The 22,074-nt window shown below is 40.6% G+C and overlaps 2 protein-coding genes across 2 annotated transcripts in view; both read left to right on the top strand.

Moving 5' to 3' along the window:
* LOC309692812 (DNA-binding protein RFX7-like) overlaps positions 1–12,941 on the top strand; it is a gene marked incomplete at its 5' end in the record, with an annotated part of 28,100 nt that extends 15,159 nt beyond the window's left edge. The window contains 4 exons of the mRNA XM_082511631.1: positions 1,630–1,711; positions 1,829–2,042; positions 5,054–5,334; positions 6,171–12,941. Of these exons, the coding sequence (XP_082367757.1) occupies positions 1,630–1,711; positions 1,829–2,042; positions 5,054–5,334; positions 6,171–9,332 (3,739 nt within the window). The 3' untranslated portion in view covers positions 9,333–12,941. The remainder of the gene's footprint in view (positions 1–1,629; positions 1,712–1,828; positions 2,043–5,053; positions 5,335–6,170) is intronic.
* Positions 12,942–19,388: 6,447 nt separating this feature from the next.
* The window catches only part of nedd4a (NEDD4 E3 ubiquitin protein ligase a), a 40,881-nt gene continuing 38,195 nt past the window's right edge, over positions 19,389–22,074 (top strand). The window contains exons 1-2 of the mRNA XM_082539013.1: positions 19,389–19,493; positions 20,768–20,841. Of these exons, the coding sequence (XP_082395139.1) occupies positions 19,449–19,493; positions 20,768–20,841 (119 nt within the window). The 5' untranslated portion in view covers positions 19,389–19,448. The remainder of the gene's footprint in view (positions 19,494–20,767; positions 20,842–22,074) is intronic.

The raw sequence follows: 22,074 nt of genomic DNA, 5'->3' as shown, positions 1-22,074 counted from the left end.
AAAAACATCTTTGAAGTGTGTACACACTCTGTCCCAGCCAGTGAATACTATAAATACTTTTTTCTGCTGTTTTGCACTGGTCTACTCATCATATATTATCATCGTTTAGAGTAGCAGAGCCAAATGCAGGTTGCTGCAGGCAGAGGATTCAAACAAAAAGTAAGCTCTTTATTTCCAAAAGAAGCATAATCCAAGGAGAAAATCCAGAAAACATAGGGATCAAGAAACAAGAGAACTTGCAAAGCAACAAAGAACAAAGGAAAGACACTCAGAGGGTAATTAGGGGAAGTGAAAACAGGAAGGTGACAAGAAAAGGCTGAAAGTAATTGGGATTAATTAACAAAGTAAAACAGGAAATAACTGAACACACAGACAGGATACAGAAAAGCTGTGGCCCAACCAAAACACCAGGTCCCTGTACTGCAAAGCCAAATCAACATACCCAAAGTATCCGTTATCTGGATTCGCTTTACCCAACATCGAAAATCAGGACGAGTGGTCGGGCAAAGGTGGTGATCAACCCAGGCTTTGTCAGTCTACCTTGATAAAGGTAGATTGGAAGGAGGTAGAGCGGGTCATATACTAAGCAGAAGGCTGGTAGTTTGCATCTCCAAAGACAGTGCTTGTGTGAACGAGGCAAGTTATATAGAGTGCTCAGTAAGAGTAGAAAAGCTCTATGTAAGGACTTGTAAAGACAAAAGTGTGTCACTGGCAGCATTGAACCAATAACAAATATGAAGTGAACTGGGAACAAAGTGACCAATCCTACACAGGGATATGAAAAGGTTAAGAACATGATACAGAATCAAATCAAAGTGGGGGGGGGGAGCTGCCATATTAATAACATTGAACCTGTTTAAAGGCTGGAAGGACAGTTGGCAGAAATGCTGACTGTAGAAAGTAAAAGGCTTATCATTATCACAGCTCTATCATTAAGATACACGAGAATCTGAAAAATTATAATCATGTACCTGTTTTAGGATCATGTATTAACTCTTATAGAACAATAAAAAAGTGGAGTGACTTATTTTGCAGCTGACAGGGAAAAAAATTGGGAGTAAAGAAGCGGCTAAGGTTCTATATTTTTAATAAAACAAAAACTTCCGGCCCTCCTACTCCCCGTACACAGAGGTCCAGATGATCTTATAATGCGTTTGTAACACTGCAGTCGTGGTGATTCCACACCCTTTGATCTCTAATCGGGTATATAACCTCATTAACTGCCGGTTAGGGCTGCGCCAAATGTTACTATAGTGATATGTCCCATTAAAAAGATCCACCTTGGATTTGGCTGGAGAAGCCAAAATCCTGCTTTGTAGTACGGGACTTTGGAACAAAATGAAAAGGAAAACAATAACAACAAGACTTAACAAGAACAGATAAAAAGTAACTCCAATAAGATAACTCAGTAATACTAATGTAAGGCTCAGGTAACACAAAAGATAAATATGGAAATTTGGATGCAGTTTACGAATGAGAATTGGCGCTGCCAGTTTTCTGTTATGACATGGCGTATTGAGCTGCTAATACTACACAGGCTGTGTTTTATTCAGGGTTTCCTCTGTATAGTTGTCATATGTATTCTTCGGAGATCCTTTGAGATTTTTTATCTTAACACTGACTCACATACTGCTATAGTGGCCTAAGGAAGAGACCATTTGTTCAGATGCCGTCTTTACCAACTCTGGACCTCCATAAAACAGGAGATGGAGTAAGCACATTTATTTACACTTATTTTCATATTGATATTAATATTATGTCTTTGGAATATAGCTTTTTTTCCATATATATGTGTCTATATATGAAACTAAATGTCAATTGTTTGCAGCCCCAGTGTGATGTGCTCGACTCCCCGGGCCAGCTGAGCAGTATTAAGGAAGAGGTGCGGTTTGCAGCCTGTGATCTTGTGTGTGAGTGGGCTCAAAAGGTGCTCAAACGCCAGTTTGATGCTGTGGAGGACCTGGCTCGCTTCCTAATCGACAGCCATTACATCAGCAACAAGTCTTTGGCAGCTCTCACCATAATGACCGGCACAGCAGCAGGTAGGACACTTGACAACTTGATGTTCCCAGAGTGCAGAACATAAAGGTCAAGAGTGACTTCTGGTGGCAGCTCGCTGTTAACGCACCTATGGCTTTATCCGTCTATTGAAGTTCTGTCTCTATACCAGATTAATGTTGTTCTTGGACTCTTATGCTCTGGAACATCAAGCAGTCTAACTTGCGAACCTTGCAATAAATCTTTACAGCGATTATAATCTTCAGTTTTACTTTAAAATAAATTAGAGAACTTTTTGTTCAACTGTGTGATCATTTCAGAAAAAAACATGTTTGTGTTTGTTAAATACTCAATTTACAGTAAAACTACTTAAAATAGGTTTTCTTTATAAACCAGAAGCAGTATATAAAACTCATGGGCGATCATTTTTGCCCTGAAGCTTGCATACCAGTGACAAGCTCAAGAAGACAGATTCAGAGGTGTCTCGGGATTTCAGGCTTCCCACTTCAAATGGAGCGTAGCACAATATGCATTTTCCACAGAAGTGTGCAAAGATCTAAGCTGTTCAATATATAATATATTACTTAAACATGTAATTTTGATGAAGAGCATTTTGTGATTGAATCAATGCAAAGAAAAAGAACAAAATAATAATGTCTCTGAATTGTCACATCATTTTAACATAAACTGAACAGCTACCTTCGGCTGCTCCTTTATTCACTAGGGCTCACTTCAGCAGGTAGTTCTGCATTTTTATTTTGGTAGATCAGCTTTTCACTTGTTAGGCTTATTAAACCACTACACAATATATTTGTATACCTCATAAACTGGAAGGTTCAGTGTTGAGATTTAAGTAAAAATAATTGTTTAACAAAGAACCAACAAGAAGCTCCCAGACACTGAAATGTACAGTGAGGATGCAAAGGAAACATGTGGGATATAAGCATAACTGAGCCAAGAGAACAGCAGGAATCTCTACTGCTGTTCTCTTGCTGTAATGTGCGATGGTTGAAATAAAGGCCCATCATCTCCTGTTAATTTACCCTGAGATTGCACAGTTCTTTGATTCTGTGATTTAATCCCATGTACAAAGGCAGGTGGAGAGGCAGACTGCCAGGTTTTAAGAATAAGTTTCTTGGCAACCCTTCCTAGATGCAGAGCAATGTGGATGTCAGGTGGGAGCTCAAGGGGGACTTTTCTTTTGTTAGTCCTTGTTTTTCATTTTAATGAGCTATTGACTTTTTTGTGTGATGATATCAGGGTTGCACAGGAAAGGGACCCAAATGCACACTGCTAAGTCAAACCTGAGAAACGTAAAACAACCTTTTATTAAGGCAAAACACAAAGTACACATACGGAAAAGTTAAATAAGTGAATAAATCCAAACAGAAATACAGTAAACACATAAGCAAGTATGACTCAACAAAGAATTAAGGCAACCTTTTCAGGTTTTAAATAGACACATGAAGTAATCAGGGGGCTGGGAAACGCCAGGGTAACAAGACATAGCTGAAGCTAATTAAGACAAAGGAAGTAAAAGTGATGGGAAAGCACAAATGAAACAGGAAGCTACTAAAAGGGGAATCACAAAACAAAGACAAAGCCTTAACAAGATGCAAGAACACACTACAAAGACCAAACTAAAGTAAAAATACGAGGAATCCGATTTATAATAACCTAAACCCAAAAGAAAACCAGAATACGAAACTAAAGAACAAAAGACTAGAAACAGAGTTAGTCAGATGGATAATAATGAAAATAATGATGATGATAATAATAATAATAGAATGCAGGAGTGAATGTGAGTGCGAATGGTTGTCTGTCCCTGTGTGTTGGCCCTGCGACAGACTGGCAGCCTGTCCAGGGTGTACCCCGCCTCTCGCCCTATGACAGCTGGGATAGGCTCCAGCGCCCTGAAAAGGATAAGCGGAAGCGAATGGATGAATGGAATAATAATAATAATAATAATGCATTTTATTTATAGGTGCCTTTAAAGACCCTCAAGGTCACCTTACAATATTACAAAAAATAAGTAAATAAATAAAAACACAAGGTAAACATGGAAAAAACAAGCATGAAAGTATAAAAGCTAAACAAGGTAAAAATCATGATGCAATTTTGAATAGAGTTTTGAATAGTTCGGAGTGAGTGAAGGACAAAGGCGGTTATTGAAAGATGAAAACAGGAAGACCGAGTGATATTATTTATGTGTTGTGAAGGAAAGAGTGCTGTCGAGTATGACATCCAGACTCTTAACCTGAGGGGAAGGTGTGACAACAGAGATATCAATGGATAATGAAAGACATCTGGTTTAAAGTTTTGATTTGGTGCCTATTAAAATAAATTCAGTTTTAGTGCCATTAAGTTTAAGAAAGTTGTGAGCAAACCAGACCTTGATTTCACTTAAACAATCAGAAATAGATATGGGTGGGAGAGTAGCTGTGGATTTGGAGAGCTGTAGTAGAGCTGAGTGTAATCTGCACAGCAGTGAAATTGGATGTTATATTTCTTGAAAATAAGAAAAAAACGGAAACAAGAAAATATGAACATTTCACTTGCACTGACAGAAACTTAAATACAAAATACAACAACTAAAAGCTGTGAATCCAAATGCTCAACACAGAGTGACTAACAACCTGATACACAATACAGAAACCCACAAATACTAAGGAGTAAGAGAAATAGGTGCATCTACTAAAAGTCTCAGATGAGTTTGAATCTCAGTGATCTTGAACTCAAAGTCAAGGTCAGGGGTCAACTTTCCTGAAAATCACCTTGGATTTTCAAAATTATACCATTGGTACATCCACTAGGAGGCTGGGGTAGCGCTGGTGGCTGCCAGGTTTTAATAATAAGGAATTCCCTTTTGAAACCTGTAGAATTACATCTGAATATATCAGGGAACATGCTGCAAAACACTCTGCTACCTCAAATGTAATTGTTTTTGCAATAACTGAAGATGTACAGTACTAAGTTCCCCTGCATAGTGTTATATATTCTTTTTGTAGGAGCATTTGATGTATACTGAATACAAATTTCTTTTGATTTTCTTCAGAGGTGAAAGGTTCACAGACCGTCTCAGCCTTCGCCCCGGCTGCAGACGCTCACTCCTTCCAGCCTCATGTGACCATGCTGTCCTCTCCGTCTGTCGACGCAAAGCAGCAGCTCCAGAGGAAGATCCAGAGAAAGCAACAGGAACAAAAGCTGACATCTCCTCTACCCGGAGAGGGACAGATTAGGAAGGCAGACGACGGTGTGTCTTGTGGTAGTCCCACCCCTCCGTCGCCTCAACCAACTATAGGCATCGTGGTTGCTGCCGTGCCAAGCCCGATCACGGTGAGAGAGAGAGCTGGATCACACCATCATGTGTCATTTCTTTCCCCACTGAAGGAAAGATTAACTGCACGTCATGAATGTTTAGAACACAATGAACCCACATTAGATAAAAAATATACCCTTTTCTAATCTATTAATTAGCTACAACACGTTGCTGCAGTTACTGTTGATTTACATTCTTATAGATCACTGAATTTTCTTTTCATCAATATAATAGTCAAACTTTCATTTATCTGAGGTCACATCACATTTCTGATCTTATTATTTTGTGTAGTCTGAAGAAGAGATAAGCCAGAAATGATAGTCCACAGAATTCATCAGTAGATATTCCAACACATTTTTGTATCCCTTTTAATGTCACCAAGGCTGCTTTATATATTTAATGCAATATAAAATCAAACACTTGGGATTAAATAGTTGTTTTTACCAATAAACAAAATATCTACAACATAACTGCATGGATAGCTGTAATTCCAGCTGTTTCTTAAGTGGACTGAAGTGGCAATGTAAAACAAAATAACCATAGTTAAAATCAAAAAGGTGTCAAAACTATCAAAAACAGTAACACCAAGGAGAAAAGTAATAAGGCACTAGGTGAACTCGTCAGGCAATGACAGGGGAGAAGACAACAAACATGCGAGGTAAAAACACAGTAAAAATATCCGTTGAAATAAAGCCTGAAGTAAAAAGAGACGAAGGATATATTCATACAGACGTGCAGGGAGTCCGAAAAGGAATCATTAAAAAAAATGGTACCATAAAGCCCCCTCTATCTCTCTCTGTCAAAGACAGGATCTAAACTTTGATTTCATGATTCCTCTTTTTTCCCCCTGCAGGTTCAGAGGAGTAGGCCGCTGATGTCCCCGAGTCCAGTGGGAACAGTGGAGAGCAAAGTACTGCCCATTAACATCCAGATGGTGACCCAGCCAGTTCAGGGAGTGAAGCAGAGCCCCAAACACCCCCAAAATATTCTGTCCAATCCAGCGGGGGAGCGCGCAGCTCGGCAGCGCTACGCTCAAATCCTCCCTAAACCTTCAGCCACCACTGCCATCGCTTTGCGCTCGCCCTCCACCATGATCATCGCTAACAGCCCCATTAAGACTGTTGTAACGCCATGTCATGTCAGCCCAGTCAGTCTGGTCAAAATGGCAGCCATATCGCTCGCACCCAACAGCAGTGAAACTGCCACATCCTTCACAAACGTGCTGCGGCCGGCATCTGCAGACATCAACTTTAAAGCTACAGAAGACGCCAGCTCCAGTCAGAGCGCGAGGAGTTCCTCAACGGTCCCCATTTTGGCCCCGGTGGCCAGGCAAGGGCAGACTTCTAACACTCCAAGCATCGATGTTGAAATGGAAGTTGAAGCTATACATGAAAGCAGCCAAATGCAAAATTTGGGCAGTCAAGTTTTGCCACAAGTGGCAATGACCAATAGAGTCAAAGGGGCTGTACAGAGGGCCGCCAGTGTGCCCATACCGCAAACTAGAGGCTTCTTGGGTCTCGAGGAAACGTCCAGCAATAAATGCAGCAGAGAGTCCTCCTCAAGCACTAATACTGTGGCCACAGGCGACAGCGGCAATAATAGCGCTAAAAATACAAGCACTTTGCACTTAAATCCCTCCACTCAGAATACCAGCACCGTGTCTCTACTGAACACCAGCAGAACATCTTCATGTGGGGAAAACAACCAAACAAAGCAAGGCTTCTTGTCCACTAAGAGCCTCAGAAAACGTTCAGGGCTCAGTCCAGACCTTTCACCAATCAAAAGGGTTTTTATACCCCAGCAGCCAGTAGAGGGTGCTGCTGGTCCAGGGTATGGTATCAGAAACATGACGGGTAATGTATCCAGGCCAGGCGCTCCAGCTAGACCTGAAAGTGCACCAGCCACCAGGGAAGTAGAAGTGAAAATGACCACTCAAGTCCACGCACTTGGCACTTCTCCTTCTTTCAGAGCGAGTGGCTTTTACTCCGTTGCCAAAACACATAGTTCATTGCAGAGGAAAAACATTTCTGCCGTTATGGAAACTGGCACTTCAGTCAGTCACGCATTAATACAGCAACATCAGGGGCACGCAGCAGTTGACGCACATGCTGTGCCCGATAATCCCAGTTTTCCAAAGCATTCAGGTGTGGCTTCAAACTCAAGCCTGGAAGGAGTCCGGCAGCAGCCCTGCTCTCAGTCCAGTCCTGCTACTGAAACCTTAGAGTTTTTGAATCACGCTTCATCATCCGGTCAACTGCCCATGCAGACAGACATGACAGATTACTTTTGCTTTGATGATGATGTGACTCAGGACAGCATAGTGGAGGAGTTGGTGCAGATGGAGGAGCAGATGAAACTTAATAACCTGCAGCAGTTTGGAGATTCTGTCACGCTGCAGGGCCAGCAGGTTGCGATGCCAAACAACATGACGTCCGCTAATAAGAACATGGCTTTCTATCATGCTGCGAACAACAACAGTAACCCAATCCAAACAATTCAAACGCCGACACCTACACCCATGTCGGAAATGATGGGAGGAGCCCAGGGACTGACAGGAGAAAGCCCCTGCTCCCACATCGCCTCCACGACCCCGGTGGACAGCTCGCTCGGAAGCAGTCGCCACACCCCGGTTGGGACGCCACACTCCAACTGCAGCAGCAATGTTCCTCCCAGTCCAGTAGAGTGCAGAAACCCGTTCGCGTTCACACCCATTAACTCCAGCATCACTGGTTTCCATGACGGCAGCACCATCTCCAGCAGCCCCGTGAAACCGATGCAGAGACCGATGGCCACCCATCCAGACAAGACCAGGCTGGAGTGGATGAATAACAGTTACAATAGCAGCGGCGGGACCACCAGCAGATCCAACAGCGGAATGGAAATCCTGCCCGGCTATCACAGCCTGATAGACGACCATTTTCAAAAACCTCACGCCTTCGCCGTTCCTCACGCGCGGCACCACGACAGCCATTTCGGCCGCTTGACTCCCATCTCGCCCGTGCAGCAGCAGGTAGCGAGCATGGCCAAACAGGAGGGTTTTGCAGTGCCTGCCCCTCTGGATAATAAAACTGCCAACACATCTGCTGCAAATTTTAGGTGTCGCAGCGTGAGTCCCGCTGTACATCAGAGGAACTTCAGCGGCACAGGAGCAGGAACCAACCTTTCCAATGCCTCCCGATCGGTAGTGTCTCCCTTTAATTCTCCTGTGACGGCTGAGGTGTTGAACATCTTCGCAAACAGGCAGACAAACCTCGGCGTGAACAGCATGGCCCAGAGGAGCCGCTCTGTGCCGCTCAACATCATGATGCAAAGCGAGGCCCCGCCCACACCGGGCCAGCAGTGCAGCACCAAAAGCATCGCCAGCGTCCTCCTGAGCAAGCTAGACGGAGATCACGAGAATAGTGTGCGGGGTGTGGGAATCAATAATTTACTTCCCACCTACACCGCTCGTATGAACCTGACCCAGATCCTCGAATCCAACTCCAGCCTCTCCTGCACTGACAGCCTGATGACCTCCGACTCCAGCAGTACCTGCAACCTGCAGAGGCCCAATTACCTCATGGAAAACTCTATCGGTGAACAAATGATTCTCTCGGCAGGTCAAGGCCAAATACAAGCAGCCGGTGGAGAGCAGCATCAGCAGCAGTCCATCATGTCAGCTTTGAACTCACAGCAGCAGCAACACCAGCAGTTAGACTTCAGCACCTCTCAAGACCTCCTCGCTGCTGGCAATCAGCTCATGGAACAGGTGTCAGAGCTAACAGCAGGCGGGGCCGATTTCCCCGGTGAAATCAGAATGACATCGGAGCTTCCCAGTAGCATCAGTGACCTTAACGCATTGGACACAAACCTGCTGTTCGACCCCAGCCAGCAGCAAGGCCAGTATCAGCACGCCGCCCCAGAGGAGCTGGTGGACGATTCGCTGTTTCAGCAAATCACCAGCGAAGCGGCTCATTCAGGTGGTCTCGACTGGTTGGAGAGCAAAGATCACCCAACTGTTGGGCTGATGGGCTGAGAGCAGAGCTTTTTATAGTAATGTTGAACATGTTAATCTGCGGTTGATGTTTGTTTTATTTATTTTCAGGCATTTATAATGCAACACTGGATACAATGAGGTCTGTCCAGATTAAGTGCCAGGCTAAAAACTGAGCTAATGCTGCAACACTCACTGAAAATGCTGGTCATTTCCCTTTAATGAGAGAATATTGCCTCACTTTGTTTGATCAAGAGAATTGTCAACAAGAAAACACACACAGAAAAAAGCTAGTTTTCAAACAGCTAATTTTATTGAACAGTCAGATCAATAACAGAGCCGTGGATCAGTGTGAATAAACCTTATGCAACGCTACTTATTTCTGTCACCGTGTATGAACTGCAGGCTAAATTAGGTGCAAAAAAACTAATGATATTTAATCCTAAACTAACAATATGTGTTTGTTGTGTAGCTTTACTTAAAGAAAAAAAGCGCTTAAAAAGTTTTGAATTTAACATTAAGATATGTGACGTGTACACACATACATTAAATTATTATGTATTCACAAATACACAGAATCAAATTCATCCATGTAAATCCATATAATGTACTCATAATCTTAATATATAAATATACCAATATAAATATATGTATCTCTTCCCAAACACAGCACTGGCCTTTACTGACTCATTTTGGTGAAATATATAAATGGTATTCGGTAAAACTTTGAACTGTAAAATTCAGCAATATAAGTCTATACTGTCTAAAGTTTCTAAAGTTTATTTTAAATAGACTTTGAGTCTCTGTTAATCAGCTGATGAGTGTGAAGAGCGACGTTAACCTCTCTTCAAACCCCTTCATGTAGATTAAATAATAATACAAATATTATTAGTCCTCTTTTAAGTTGCATTTAAAATAGGTCTTGTATACAGTCATGTGAATAACTAAGTTCACCCTTGTTATCATAGGTGAGCACCTTTAAAAAAGCAGCAGTTTTGGTAGTTTGGTGGTCTGGTGCGTTCAGGTGTGAGCTAACACAATGACACAATCTTTCCAAATGTTAACGTCCCAACAAGGCCCGACTGTAGAAATGCCTCAGCTCTACAGGCTTGAGCTAGTATGTTAAAGGTTAAATTTCATGAAAATAGAATTACAAGACAAATATGGCACGAAGGAATCCCAAGAGAATATCTCTTCCCTCTGAAACAAACATGGCAGCAAGGTTTGCTTTAGGTTTGCCAAGCAGCATCTGAACAAACCACAGATGACACCAAAGTGGAGACAAAACCAAACAGGTCAAGAGTCAAGCTTGGCCTAAATTAGGTTATGTACTGTAGGAGATAAATCACCCCAAACACAACAAAATGAAATGTATCATTAGAATGGCTGAAAGTGAAAAAGAATGAAGGTGTTGCAATATCAAAGTCCAGACCTCAGCCTGCTTTGGGGGGACCTTAAGAGAGCTGTGCATGAATGCAATGCTGTAAAGAAGAGTGGGCCAAAATCTCTCCACGGTAATGTGAGAGCTGAGGAAGTCATACAGAAAACTATTACTTCTATGTCATTGCTGCTAAAAGTTGTTCTTCAAGCTACTGAATCACAGGGTGCACTTAGTTTTTCTCAGGACTGTAATTGTGATTATAAAGATGTTCAAATCTTAATCAATCTTTTTAAAGCGTATGCAAAATTTACATGCAATAAAAGAAAACAGACAAAAACATCAAATATTAAACCAGCTGTTCTCAAACCGGCATGGCCCCGCCACCAAAATAATTCTCACCTTCAAATTTTATCGATCTTTATCAACAGCAACAACACAAAAAATGAATTAAAAAGAATTTAAATCAGCATCCACACCACTCTGCGGCAAAGAGTCTGTGTCCCACCAGGGGGCCATGCCCCATAGGTTGAGAATCACTATATTAAACCAAGAAAGATGATTTGCTGATCAGCTTTAATTATGCTATCAGTCTTTGTATGGTTACATGTAGGTGTGTCACACAGACCATTTTATGGGATCTGTGTTGCAGCCCTTTGAGCAGTGAAAGACGAGGGCTCGACCGCTTAACCCTTACAGGACATTTATGATAAAATCACTTACCTAAGAATTAAACCAAACCTCTCTGACGGGGTCTTCTTTTGCACTTGAAAAATGAACCGAGAGCTTTTTATCACTATTTAAATGTATTATTTATCGCGTGCAGATCACTAAAAAGGAAGACATGGAAAGTGAGAGGAGCCTAATGAGCATGTATATTACACTTATTCTAATGCACTGACAATCTATAATCCTTGTGCTTTATAAAGGGGGGAAAACACTGTTTGATTTGTGTGGAACAATTTTACTCTGAATCCTGAGGTTCAAATGAAAAACAGCTGCCGATCAAATGTGGAAGTCGAGCTTTACACTGACGTCGAGCATCGGGTAAAGAAGTCGTGCAGCCGCTGACTCTAAGCTGCGTCTGAGGGCTTTGGGTTTCTGAGCCTTATGTCCTTATGCCAAAGATGTAAGCTGCACCGTGGCCACGGGTGTAACATAGCCTCCAACGTGGTGGGCTCTCTGACAATAAAGTGCTTGATGACGCCTGTAACAAATGTATTCAGAGGAAAGGTGAAAATCTGTAAATGCTGAGGGTTCCTTTGTTTACTGTTGTTGATGCTTTTGTAACCCGCACCCTTCCAACAGGTTTGATGTTTTCACGGCAGCATCACAGTTGTTTCGCTAAACCGTGTGTGTCTCTGTGTTAGCAGTAGATCTCTTGACCGTGTATTGTTGGTCACACTCACTTCATTTGTTGTACAGATTGGGGGTGTGGCCAGGTGTCCGGTGCTCTTTGGTTTGTTTTATTACTATTTATTATTTTACATTGTTCTATTTGTACAGGATATGTACTCTTGGAAACCATATAATTGTTTGTTTGTGTGCGTGCGTGTGTTCACAATAACCTGACTTGCACTGTTATGATGTTTTGTAGCATACGCTTTAAGTGTCATAGTGTGTTACCACGTATCACGTGCATTATCAAGACTTTTCCGAAATTTGGCAGTGAATAATGAGAAATTGAAGAATCACTAAAACCTCGCAGAACTGGATTTTGACAGGAATTCACGCCAGAAAATGTTTGCACTTGTTTTAAAATGTGGAAACGGCACTGTTCCTTAATATATGGTGCGCAATTGTGCAATTGTACTTCCCTTCATGAGCTTGAAAGTTGTCCCTCTGTGGCAAAAAAAACCAAACATTTTGAATGAACTAAATTAATGTCTGGATTTAATCTGGTGATTTTATACAGAATACTGTATTTTTAACTTCTTTAAAATCTGATTGTATCATTGTAACATCTAATTATTTTGAGTACTTTTTTTGACCTCTGATTTCTCTCAGTTTCGATGTTTAACTCCATTGTGGGTCTGTGTGTTTGTTAGCACTGATGTTTCTTTATGAAGAGTTTACCCTTCCTCTTGTAAGTGGCTAGGAGCTGTAGAGCCGCCCTCCACTGTGTTAAGTTGCTGTGGTTTTTAATACAAATATTTTCTTTTTGTTGTGGTTGTTGTTTTGCATTTTATCAAGTGCTTTTATAAGGGGAAGTGCTTGTTGATACCAGTTTTTGAAAACTTTTTAAAACTAATAAACATTTTTGAGTACATCTACTTCAAAGATGCTGTGCTGTTGTCTGCCCAGGACACAACTGGATCTTCACCTCTGAAATTTTACATACAAAGCCAATAAGTAGCATAACTTCACCCATACTGATGTTTTATGGTATTAACCAGAAGCATTCAGATGAAATTTGGAAGTTTAATAAGCAGCAGGAAAATTTATTTATTATGAAAACAATACAACAAAATAAATGAAATGCAATAAATGCAACTGTGGACACAACTGTTTAACTTCTAAAACTCCAAACTCTAATTAAATTTAATTTAAACCTTAAGATATGAGTGAATTATGCTGGCATCACTTTAATACCAGAAAACTAAGCAGGTGGGTTCATAATACTTAATATGATTATAAACAGCAAATAGTTGGGATTTTTTTTTATCCTTTCTTACATACATGCTTCTCTTTAAAGAAAAAGTTAAAGACTTTGTTACCGTTTCATATTTAAGCCTGAAGCATGAAATAATTATCAGAAAGTGCTTGTTTTTCTTCAACCTTCTGACATTTTTTAATTTCAAAATAAAGTATTGTGAGGTATTATGGTGTTAGCGTCATGTGCTGACACATAAATATAAAGTTAAATCCCCTTAAATGAACAGTCCTATTACTGCAGGCAGTAATTTAACATCTATGCTTATATCAGAGCTCCTCTGTCTGAGCAGACCTCTTCAACTGTTCACATTTAGTTACAGTCGGGCCAACACAACCTCATTTTTATAATCAGACTGATTCCCATTGTTTTCTGTTTTGCACATTTCACCTCATAAATGTCAAACAATCACTGTCGGTTACTGCACACGAGGTCAACATGAAGTATCTGGCTTTATTTTCATTGGAGTATTTTTAGTTTTAGTGGAAATAGTAGCAGGATTTCCAGGACAGTCCTGCCTACATAAAAAGAACACACACTTATAAAGCATAGGCAGAAACCCTCAGGTGTGTGTGTGTGTGTGTGGTTATTTGAAACCAGTAAGGCAGTGTATCTTCCTCTGCCTTATCTCTTATCTGAATAACATTCTTCAAACTTGGCAATTTGGCTTTGACACGTGTTTTCCAAACAGCTTTTTTTCATCCAAGCCTCAAGCAGAGAAAAAACTCCATTAATCAGAGGCTGAACTCTTGAAATCCACTCACAGATACAAACATGGGTTTTGTTGTAATCAGAAACAGGCCAAGAAAACTCTTATCTATACTGACTGTAAAAAGTTGAGGTTTAACCAGAATATTCGAAAACAATGGGTTCAAATGTCCAGCACGAGGTCTGCAGCAGAGTTTTCAACAGTCACAGTCACAATCGGACCGATTTCCATGGATTTCAGAGGACTCGGATTCCACATTAGCAATTTCTTTTAATACTCAGTTTTGTTTTGTATACGGCTAAATTATCAACATTAATACAAAATGTCACAAAAATACCCACAAAAATATGAAGAGTGATATGACATAATTATTCAGTTTCCCTCTGCATACAGTTTTTTTGTACTGCTGAATCCTTAATTCATTTTAATTAGGTTGGAGCCACAGCTTCCACTCCACACCTGCTGTAGCTGACACTGTCTGTGGTGAAATCCTGCATGCAGCACTTTTTGTGCACAAACTTGTACTTTAAAGGAAAAATGTGACCCTTATTATGGCTATTATCTTTACTGACTATAACAGGCTCCACATGCATGCATACATGCATCCAACAAAACAATAAAAGCTTACATAAAAAGACACATACCCTAACCATAAAGCATAATATCAACATCAGGCGGTTGAGACTGAGCATGTGCATTCCCTCTGCTCAGTGTCCACCACGGCTGAATTCAATGTACTAAACAAGTTTAGGCTTATCTATTTTTTAAAGACTCTTCTGTGGGACAAAGACATTTTTCCAACCTTGGCGATTTTTAGGTGAATGTAAGCTGTTCTTTAGTTATAAAAAGAAATGTGACACACCCAGGAAATTAGATTTATTGGACGGGTCCCCACTTGTCACAAATCGGGTGGCACAGCCACGAGAACTGGCTTGATGAATGCAAATGGTTTCTTTTCAATGAAAGAAACACAAAGAAAGAACTTAAACAAACCAAGGCATGTGTACAGTAGCTGTGTGACTGCAAGAGTGATGAGGCCGTGAATGTTTTATTGTTTAGTGCGAGGAAACTTGTGTCTCAGGAAGGAGAGCCACATGGTAACTGAGCCATAAGTTCTTTTGTACATTATATAAGCTGTGATTACAACAGCTTATAAACGCATTTAACAGGGTACAATTACAAATGCATATCAAAAACTGAAGCAGCGTCTGCATAAGGTGTGGGCTGACCGGACCCCAACAAACTAAATGTGGGGCAAAGGGCATGTTTGTGTGGGACAATGCAGGACACATGAAATTTTGATATAAATAAAAAAAAAACTATGCAGGTTAAAGGCATGGCATCGACAAATATACTGCATTTTATCACAATGAACTTAATTTGTGTAGCACTTTTAGAAAATACAACAACACAACAAAGAGCTTGTTGCAATGTTACAACCCAAATATATATAAATTACATTACATTGATACACACACAAAAAAGGAAAAACAACAAATCCTCACATTTGAAAAGTGAGAAACAAAATCTTGATTATTTCTGTGAAGAGGTGAATACGGGAATTTGTGATTCACTGATCAGTTCCAGTTTTGACACGTTTTGACAGCTACAGCCTCAGATTCAGCAGCGCGTAGAGCCACCTTTAGCAGCAGTAACTTGGAGTAACTGTTTCCTGTATGACTTTATCGGTCTCTGACATCATTGTGAAGGAATTTTGGGTCACTCTTCTTAATAACAAAGCTTCAGTTCATTGATTTTTGCAGGAATTTGTTCATTCACAGCTTTCTTAAGGTCCCGCCACAGCATTTCAATCAGGATGAAGCTTTAACTGAGCCATTAGTTCTTTTGTTTTTCAGCCATTCTGATGCAGATTTGCTGCTGTGCTTGGAATCATTGTCCTGTTGCATGACACAATGTGGACAAAGGTTTAGCAGACAGACGGCCTCACATTTAACTTTAAAATACTTTGGCATACAGGGGAGTTCAGTGACTCCAAACTGCCCTGGCTCTGTGACTGTGAAACAAGCCCAAATCATTGCCCTTCACCAGTGTGTTGGAATTTGTGCTGATATGCTATGTTTAGTTTTCACCAAATGTGATACTGTGAATTATGCCCAAACATCTCCACTTTTGTCACATTGTTCCATTTATTTAACACGCTAAGTGAGGCCTGTAGAGCCTGAGATATGGCCCTTGAGTTTTTTGCACGGTTTGACCTTGGGGACGTTCAGGGCTGGAAGATTGTGCCACGTCCTCCAGTCTCCAAAAAACACAGAAGGACTTTTTCTGTGTTGAAAAAAGAAGGAACTTGAGTTAAACTTTGTGTTATAGATGGTTTACATTCCTAAAATGTTTACATCTGCCTACATTTTTATTTTCTCTCCTCATTCAAATTAAATAAAGGCAAGTGTACAACATTTTTAAGCTTTTTTAAATTTATATTTATTTCATATTTAATTGTGTATTCGTATCATTGTAGTGGATGTTTTGACTTTTAAGCATGTTTAGACTTCATCTCAAACATGAAGTGAAATCATTAATTACTTCTAAAAATAACAACAAAAACAAAACAACAACAACAACAGCAAGCAATTAATTGCTTAGTTATAAAAACTCTACATGTGATGTTTTTTGTGGCTTTCTGGATCTGTAAATGTTCACATGATGAAAGCAAATCAGTGAATGTGGAAAAACTGAGACATGTAGTTATAAAGCTTTTCCTGGGCGTCGGTATAGCCCACCAGGTTGAGCAGGTGACCAAATGTGATAAGAATATTGCAGAAACCTGCGTTAGAGTCAACCCTGAAGCCATTTACTGTAAGTTTCTTGTTTCAATAAAGGCTAAAAAGCCCAAAAAGAAATAGCTTTTTCTTAAAACGTCTCAGGTTGTTCATCATTTTGGATCAGTTTGACTCATTAAATGTGAATGTTTTCAGAATGTACTTTCACTAAAATGAAGAAGTGAAAAGCTGTTTTTTTTAATTATGTATTTTACAATTGATCAAATTTGACGCCATATAACTCCTGCACTAAAACTAGTTTAACAGCCCTATAAACATGTGAGACACTGTCAAAATAATTTGGGAAGAATCGGATAAAAATGCAGAGCAGCTCAACATGCCATGTGACACCGAGTCACCACTCTTGTAGTATTTTTCCATGGGTGTCTAACAGATTACTCTTTCCACCTCTTCATCTGTAAATTTCCTTTATTGTGATGTTATAATCTTAAGCAGTGTCGCTGATCTTACAGTTTATGCTTTTATAATTGCGTTCACGTGCATTTGTATTTGTATTGGAGTTTTATTGGTGTTGTATAAGTGTTATAGGTAACTACACCTAAACTAAAATCTAGAACTACAGTACAATACTGTGGAAAGGTCTTGCACCACATCAACTTTCTTGGAATTATTTTAAGGTGCTCTCAGGCTTTTTGGAGCTTTTTTTTTGGAAATTGGCTGCTTTTTCACTCCTTGTACCTGATAAATTGTAGAGGAATGTTTGTTGTTGCCGTTATTGTTTGTTAAGCCACTTAACAGTAACCTATGAATCATTCTGACATTAAAAAAAATGTTGTGTCTAGACATAACAGACAATTTAGCAAAGAATAAATTTAAAATTCTATCTTTAGGCACTTTGTTATAAGCACCTTATCACAAAACACATCATTTGTTTCCATTTCTGTAGTTGAATCAAAGAAAAATCACACCGTTTGACAGATAAAAAAAATTGTTTGTTTTTTGTTTGGTTTTTTTTACCAACAAGGTGAATCCCAAAGATCTATTAGCTGAAAGCTTCATATCTTGGCATGGTGTGCATTTTGTCCTTAAAAAATGGAGAAAGCTGGACATATGTAGGACAAAACAAGAAGTGTCAGGCTTAAAATGTTATCTCACAGCAGGTGGACATTATGTAAAAGCCCTGTCCTTGTGGAAACTGTTACGGCCGAGAGGGCCAGGCAGTGGGTGTTTATTTACAGAGCTGAGCGAAGTTACAAAACAGAAAACTAAGAATGCTATAACCTATGCATGCTATGAACTGTGAAAGCTATGAGCGGAAAACTGTGAGGCAAGACTGTGAACGAGAAACTCTGAGGGCTGGATTCCACAGATGGATCCGGGGAATGGAGAAAGGGGTCAGCGGCTTGGAGGGAGGTGTGAAGTCAGCGTTGCAGATTTGGGGTGTCAATCGAGGAGGGAGTGTCCAGGGGGTTCCGGGTGAGGAGTGTCCAAAGCAGATCCAGAATAGGCTTGGAGTGGGGAGCTGAGCAGGGAGGCAGGCAGATGGGTCCTATGGCGAAAAAGGAAAGAAAACACGGTGAGGAGAAAAAACAGTAATCCAGAGTTCTCGCAAGGGCTTGGCGGCCTAGCACTAACATGTGTTAGCAGAAGATCTGGCAGGGGTCTGTCGTGAACGCTGGTCTTATATGCAGGTGACTTGATTGGAACCAGGTGTGGAAGCTGATTGGAGTCTCCGTCTGAAGGTGGAGCCCAGCAGAGTGGAAACACCCCGTATTCACCCGGACCATGACAGAAACACTTCTTACAGAGTGATAAATGCAAAGTTTTTGGTTCGAACTGTTGTTAATGTGTATGGAGGAGGTCAGGATAGAGGTACAACAGTGACTGTCTACAGCACTGACCAGTGAAATCATCTTTCTGTCAGTGTAAAGAAGTTTAATCACAATCAAAAGAAGCGCAATTACACCAATACATATCAGTCTTTTTGTATGATACAGAAATGCGCCAAATCACAACAGTAGCTCAACGTGCTTCCTGAAGACTACTTAAAGAAATTACAACAAAGCTTGCCTAAGAGTGTTCAGATAGTACTGTCAGAGAAAGTAGGGCTTTAAAACGAAACTAAAGTTAAACTTTTCAAACTGAAATGGGGAAGTGGAAACCCTTGGGAAAAAACTAAACTCAAAACTAAACTAATTTTTTTTTTAATCGGGTTAATTGAATATATTATCTTTGTTTCATAACACTCAAATATGTGCTTTTTACTCTCTATCAGTGCGACCAACCTGTTTAATGCCTGTCTCATTTACGTTGTAATAAACATGTATGGTTTCTTTTAGATAACGCACGCACTGTGACATTACATCGATCTCTAGGAAGCTCCCTCTGGGTTTCCTCAGGCTGTGACAGGGGGACCCAGAGAGGAAGAGGAAGCATGAGGAGGAGGAGGAATAGAAGGCGGAGGAGGAGGATGGATACAGAGTGACGAAGGTGTCACAGCTTTATCAGTAGGTTAGTTTCACACCATCCAGCAGGGTAAACACACGGAGGGAGTACCTCACTTACAGCGGAGTGGAAAAGCACACCTTTGCGGAGCACTGACTGTCGCACCGCCACCTCCTTCTTCTTCTTCCTCTTCTTGTCGCTGTGTGGGAGGAAGAAGGGCGAGGATACTATTATGGCTTCAGTTTCTTCACAGATCTCAGGACTTCAGACAGATGAGGTAAACTTGGGGGGGTTTATAAACGAGGCCGCTGTCGTTAGCCAGCTAACCAACGGCAGCTAACCTAGAAACTAACCGGAGCGTCGAGTTAGCGAGCTAACTCTCCCTAACTTACCGCGTCTGTTCGCTTCGGAGTTTCGTCTCCGCCAGATAAATGTGTTACCTATTAGCAGACAATCGATGTAGTTTGAAAATCTCCCAACTACTGCCAGGCAGTGTTAGAGGAGCCTTGAAAATAATAGAGCTTTTGTTTTTCGTGGGCAGGAAACCCGTCGTCTCCTGGGCTGTCAACGCCTTTTGTGTTTGCTCAAGATAAACAAAACAAAACAAACAAACAAACAAAACTGAGCTCTACCGAAGCAGCAGATGTCTGTGAAAAGATTCAGAGAAGGACAAGAAAGCAAAACGGGGAATGCAGAGTAAGGAGCTCGGGTCAGTGTGACAGGTTGCGAAATCTCCCGATGATTCACTGATTTTACGGTAAAAATGGGGCACAAGAGCCAAGTGTTGTGAGGATGTTACATCACCCTGAGACCACTGCATGCGTGCTTGCACGGCGAGCTGTGTGCGTGCATGCATGTGGTAACGATCAGACTGAAGCCACACTGCATCAGTGCTGGTACACTCTTATTATTGCCTTTTATCACTTATTGGACACCTGTTGTCATACAAGTCATCGGTATACAGTAGACTGCCCATGCGCAGATTATTACTATATTATGAAGCTATAATAAGAGTGCTTTTTGTGGGTTTTCTGTTTAGTTTGTGTTGTATGAAAAGGTGAGTGTCAGTTTAGTGTTCATTAGTTTTAGAGTTATTATAAACTGGGCAGGTGGAAGATTTAAGAAGTTTAGGTCCAGTGTTACAATCCAAACTCTTGACTCAGCGACACAGATAGCTCAGTCTTAATAATCAAATACACCTAAGTCGCCTCATGCTTGTCCTCATCCATCCATGCATCCATCCATTTGTTTTCTTCTGCTTATCCAGTTTAGGATAACTCTGGACTGGACTGAAGTCAAAGTCAGTTCTGCCATGTTTACAGGACACGCACAGGAGTGTAATATCATTACACTCTCGACCCACAGTGTGCAAACAAGACACAAGTTAAAAATAAATAAAAAGTCAGAAAACTATGATTACTGAGTAATATTGCCTGTGTGTGTACATATGTGCAGCAGAAGTCAAAGCTATAGGCTGTATGCAGTCTCTGTCCCTATTTGTATCTTACTGTACTGTAAATAGACTTGTTTTATTTTATTTTGTTGATTCAGGAGGATAACAGAATCCTGAAGGTGAAAGTCATTGCTGGAATTGGACTGGCCAAAAAGGATATTCTTGGAGCCAGGTAAGCTGAAGGAACATGGTCTGTTTTTCATGCCAGTTTGCTCAAACAACAACAACATAATTTCACCTGTGCCTTAAGTGGGCATTCTTAATACAGCCACTGTTTTCCAACACAGGAAGTGTTGGAAAAGTCTGAGACTCAGGGGTCAGGGCATTGTCACTAATGTGTTTTGCAATCTAACCACATACCACATGACCTTCAGAGCTCTTCCTTTATGAAATTAGAAATAGGATTATCAACTGTCGTAAACTTTAAAAAATCACACACACTTGTAGCAGAATTAGAAGCCTGAACCTTTAAAATCAGAAGAGTTACAGGTTGTTCTCCAGTTTGATTGATTAGACTAATCCACTGTTTTAGAAATATATGACTAATGTTTTTTATCTTCTAAATAAATTTCCCCAAACCTCAGTGTGATTCTTTGGCATTTCTCATTTAGTTTTATCAGCGATTCAAAATACAAACATATTTAATGTGCAGCATTGCAGGACATCTAAAGAGAAAAGCAACATGTGCTACTTGTGTTAGGATGCCTAGGGTTTTTGAGTTTTTGATATTATTTATACTTCCTAGTTTTTGGTTTCTTTGAGTTCTGTCTTATGGCTTATGTCTCTGTCTTCTTTAGTTGCTCTGTCTCCCCTATCACCTGCATCCCCTTGTCTAGTTCGCGTCTATGTGTATCTTAAGTTCCTATATCCCCGTGTTCAGTCAGTGTTTGTGTCTGCCCTGATCCCACGTCTCTGTTCCCTCTGTAGTGCCTGCATGTGAGTCTGTTATGTGTTTCCTGTTTTACTTTGAAGGTCTCTGTCTTAGTGTGTTCAGTTTACGCTTCCTTTTGTCTCGTCAGTCCTGATTTGTCCCAGCTGGGTTTCCCTCCTGTTACCCATTCCCTGATTGCTCCCTCTGTGTATTTAAGACCAGTGTTTCTCTGTGTCCGTGTCGCGATCTACCGTTTTCTTAGCTGTGTGTTCTGTCATTTCTCCAGTTTAAGTTTGTTTTGAGTTTTTTCAGTTATGTTATATTTTTGAGTACCTAATTAAAGCCTTTTTGAGTTCACGTCCGTCTCCGGAGTCTGCACCTTGGGTCCTATTCCTGCCTGCACACAGCCACACCTAACAACTTGACAACCATACAATTTCTTTGTGATCATTTATTTAAATAAATCGATGATTATTAAAAATGTTCACAGCAGATTTGAAAGAAATCTTAAGTCACCAACTTCCAGAGCACAGG

Source organism: Aulonocara stuartgranti (assembly GCF_965226115.1).
Source record: "Aulonocara stuartgranti genome assembly, chromosome: 1".
NCBI lineage: Eukaryota > Metazoa > Chordata > Actinopteri > Cichliformes > Cichlidae > Aulonocara > Aulonocara stuartgranti.
Note: the sequence above shows the minus strand (reverse complement) of the source record. Positions and strands in the feature narration are given on the sequence as shown.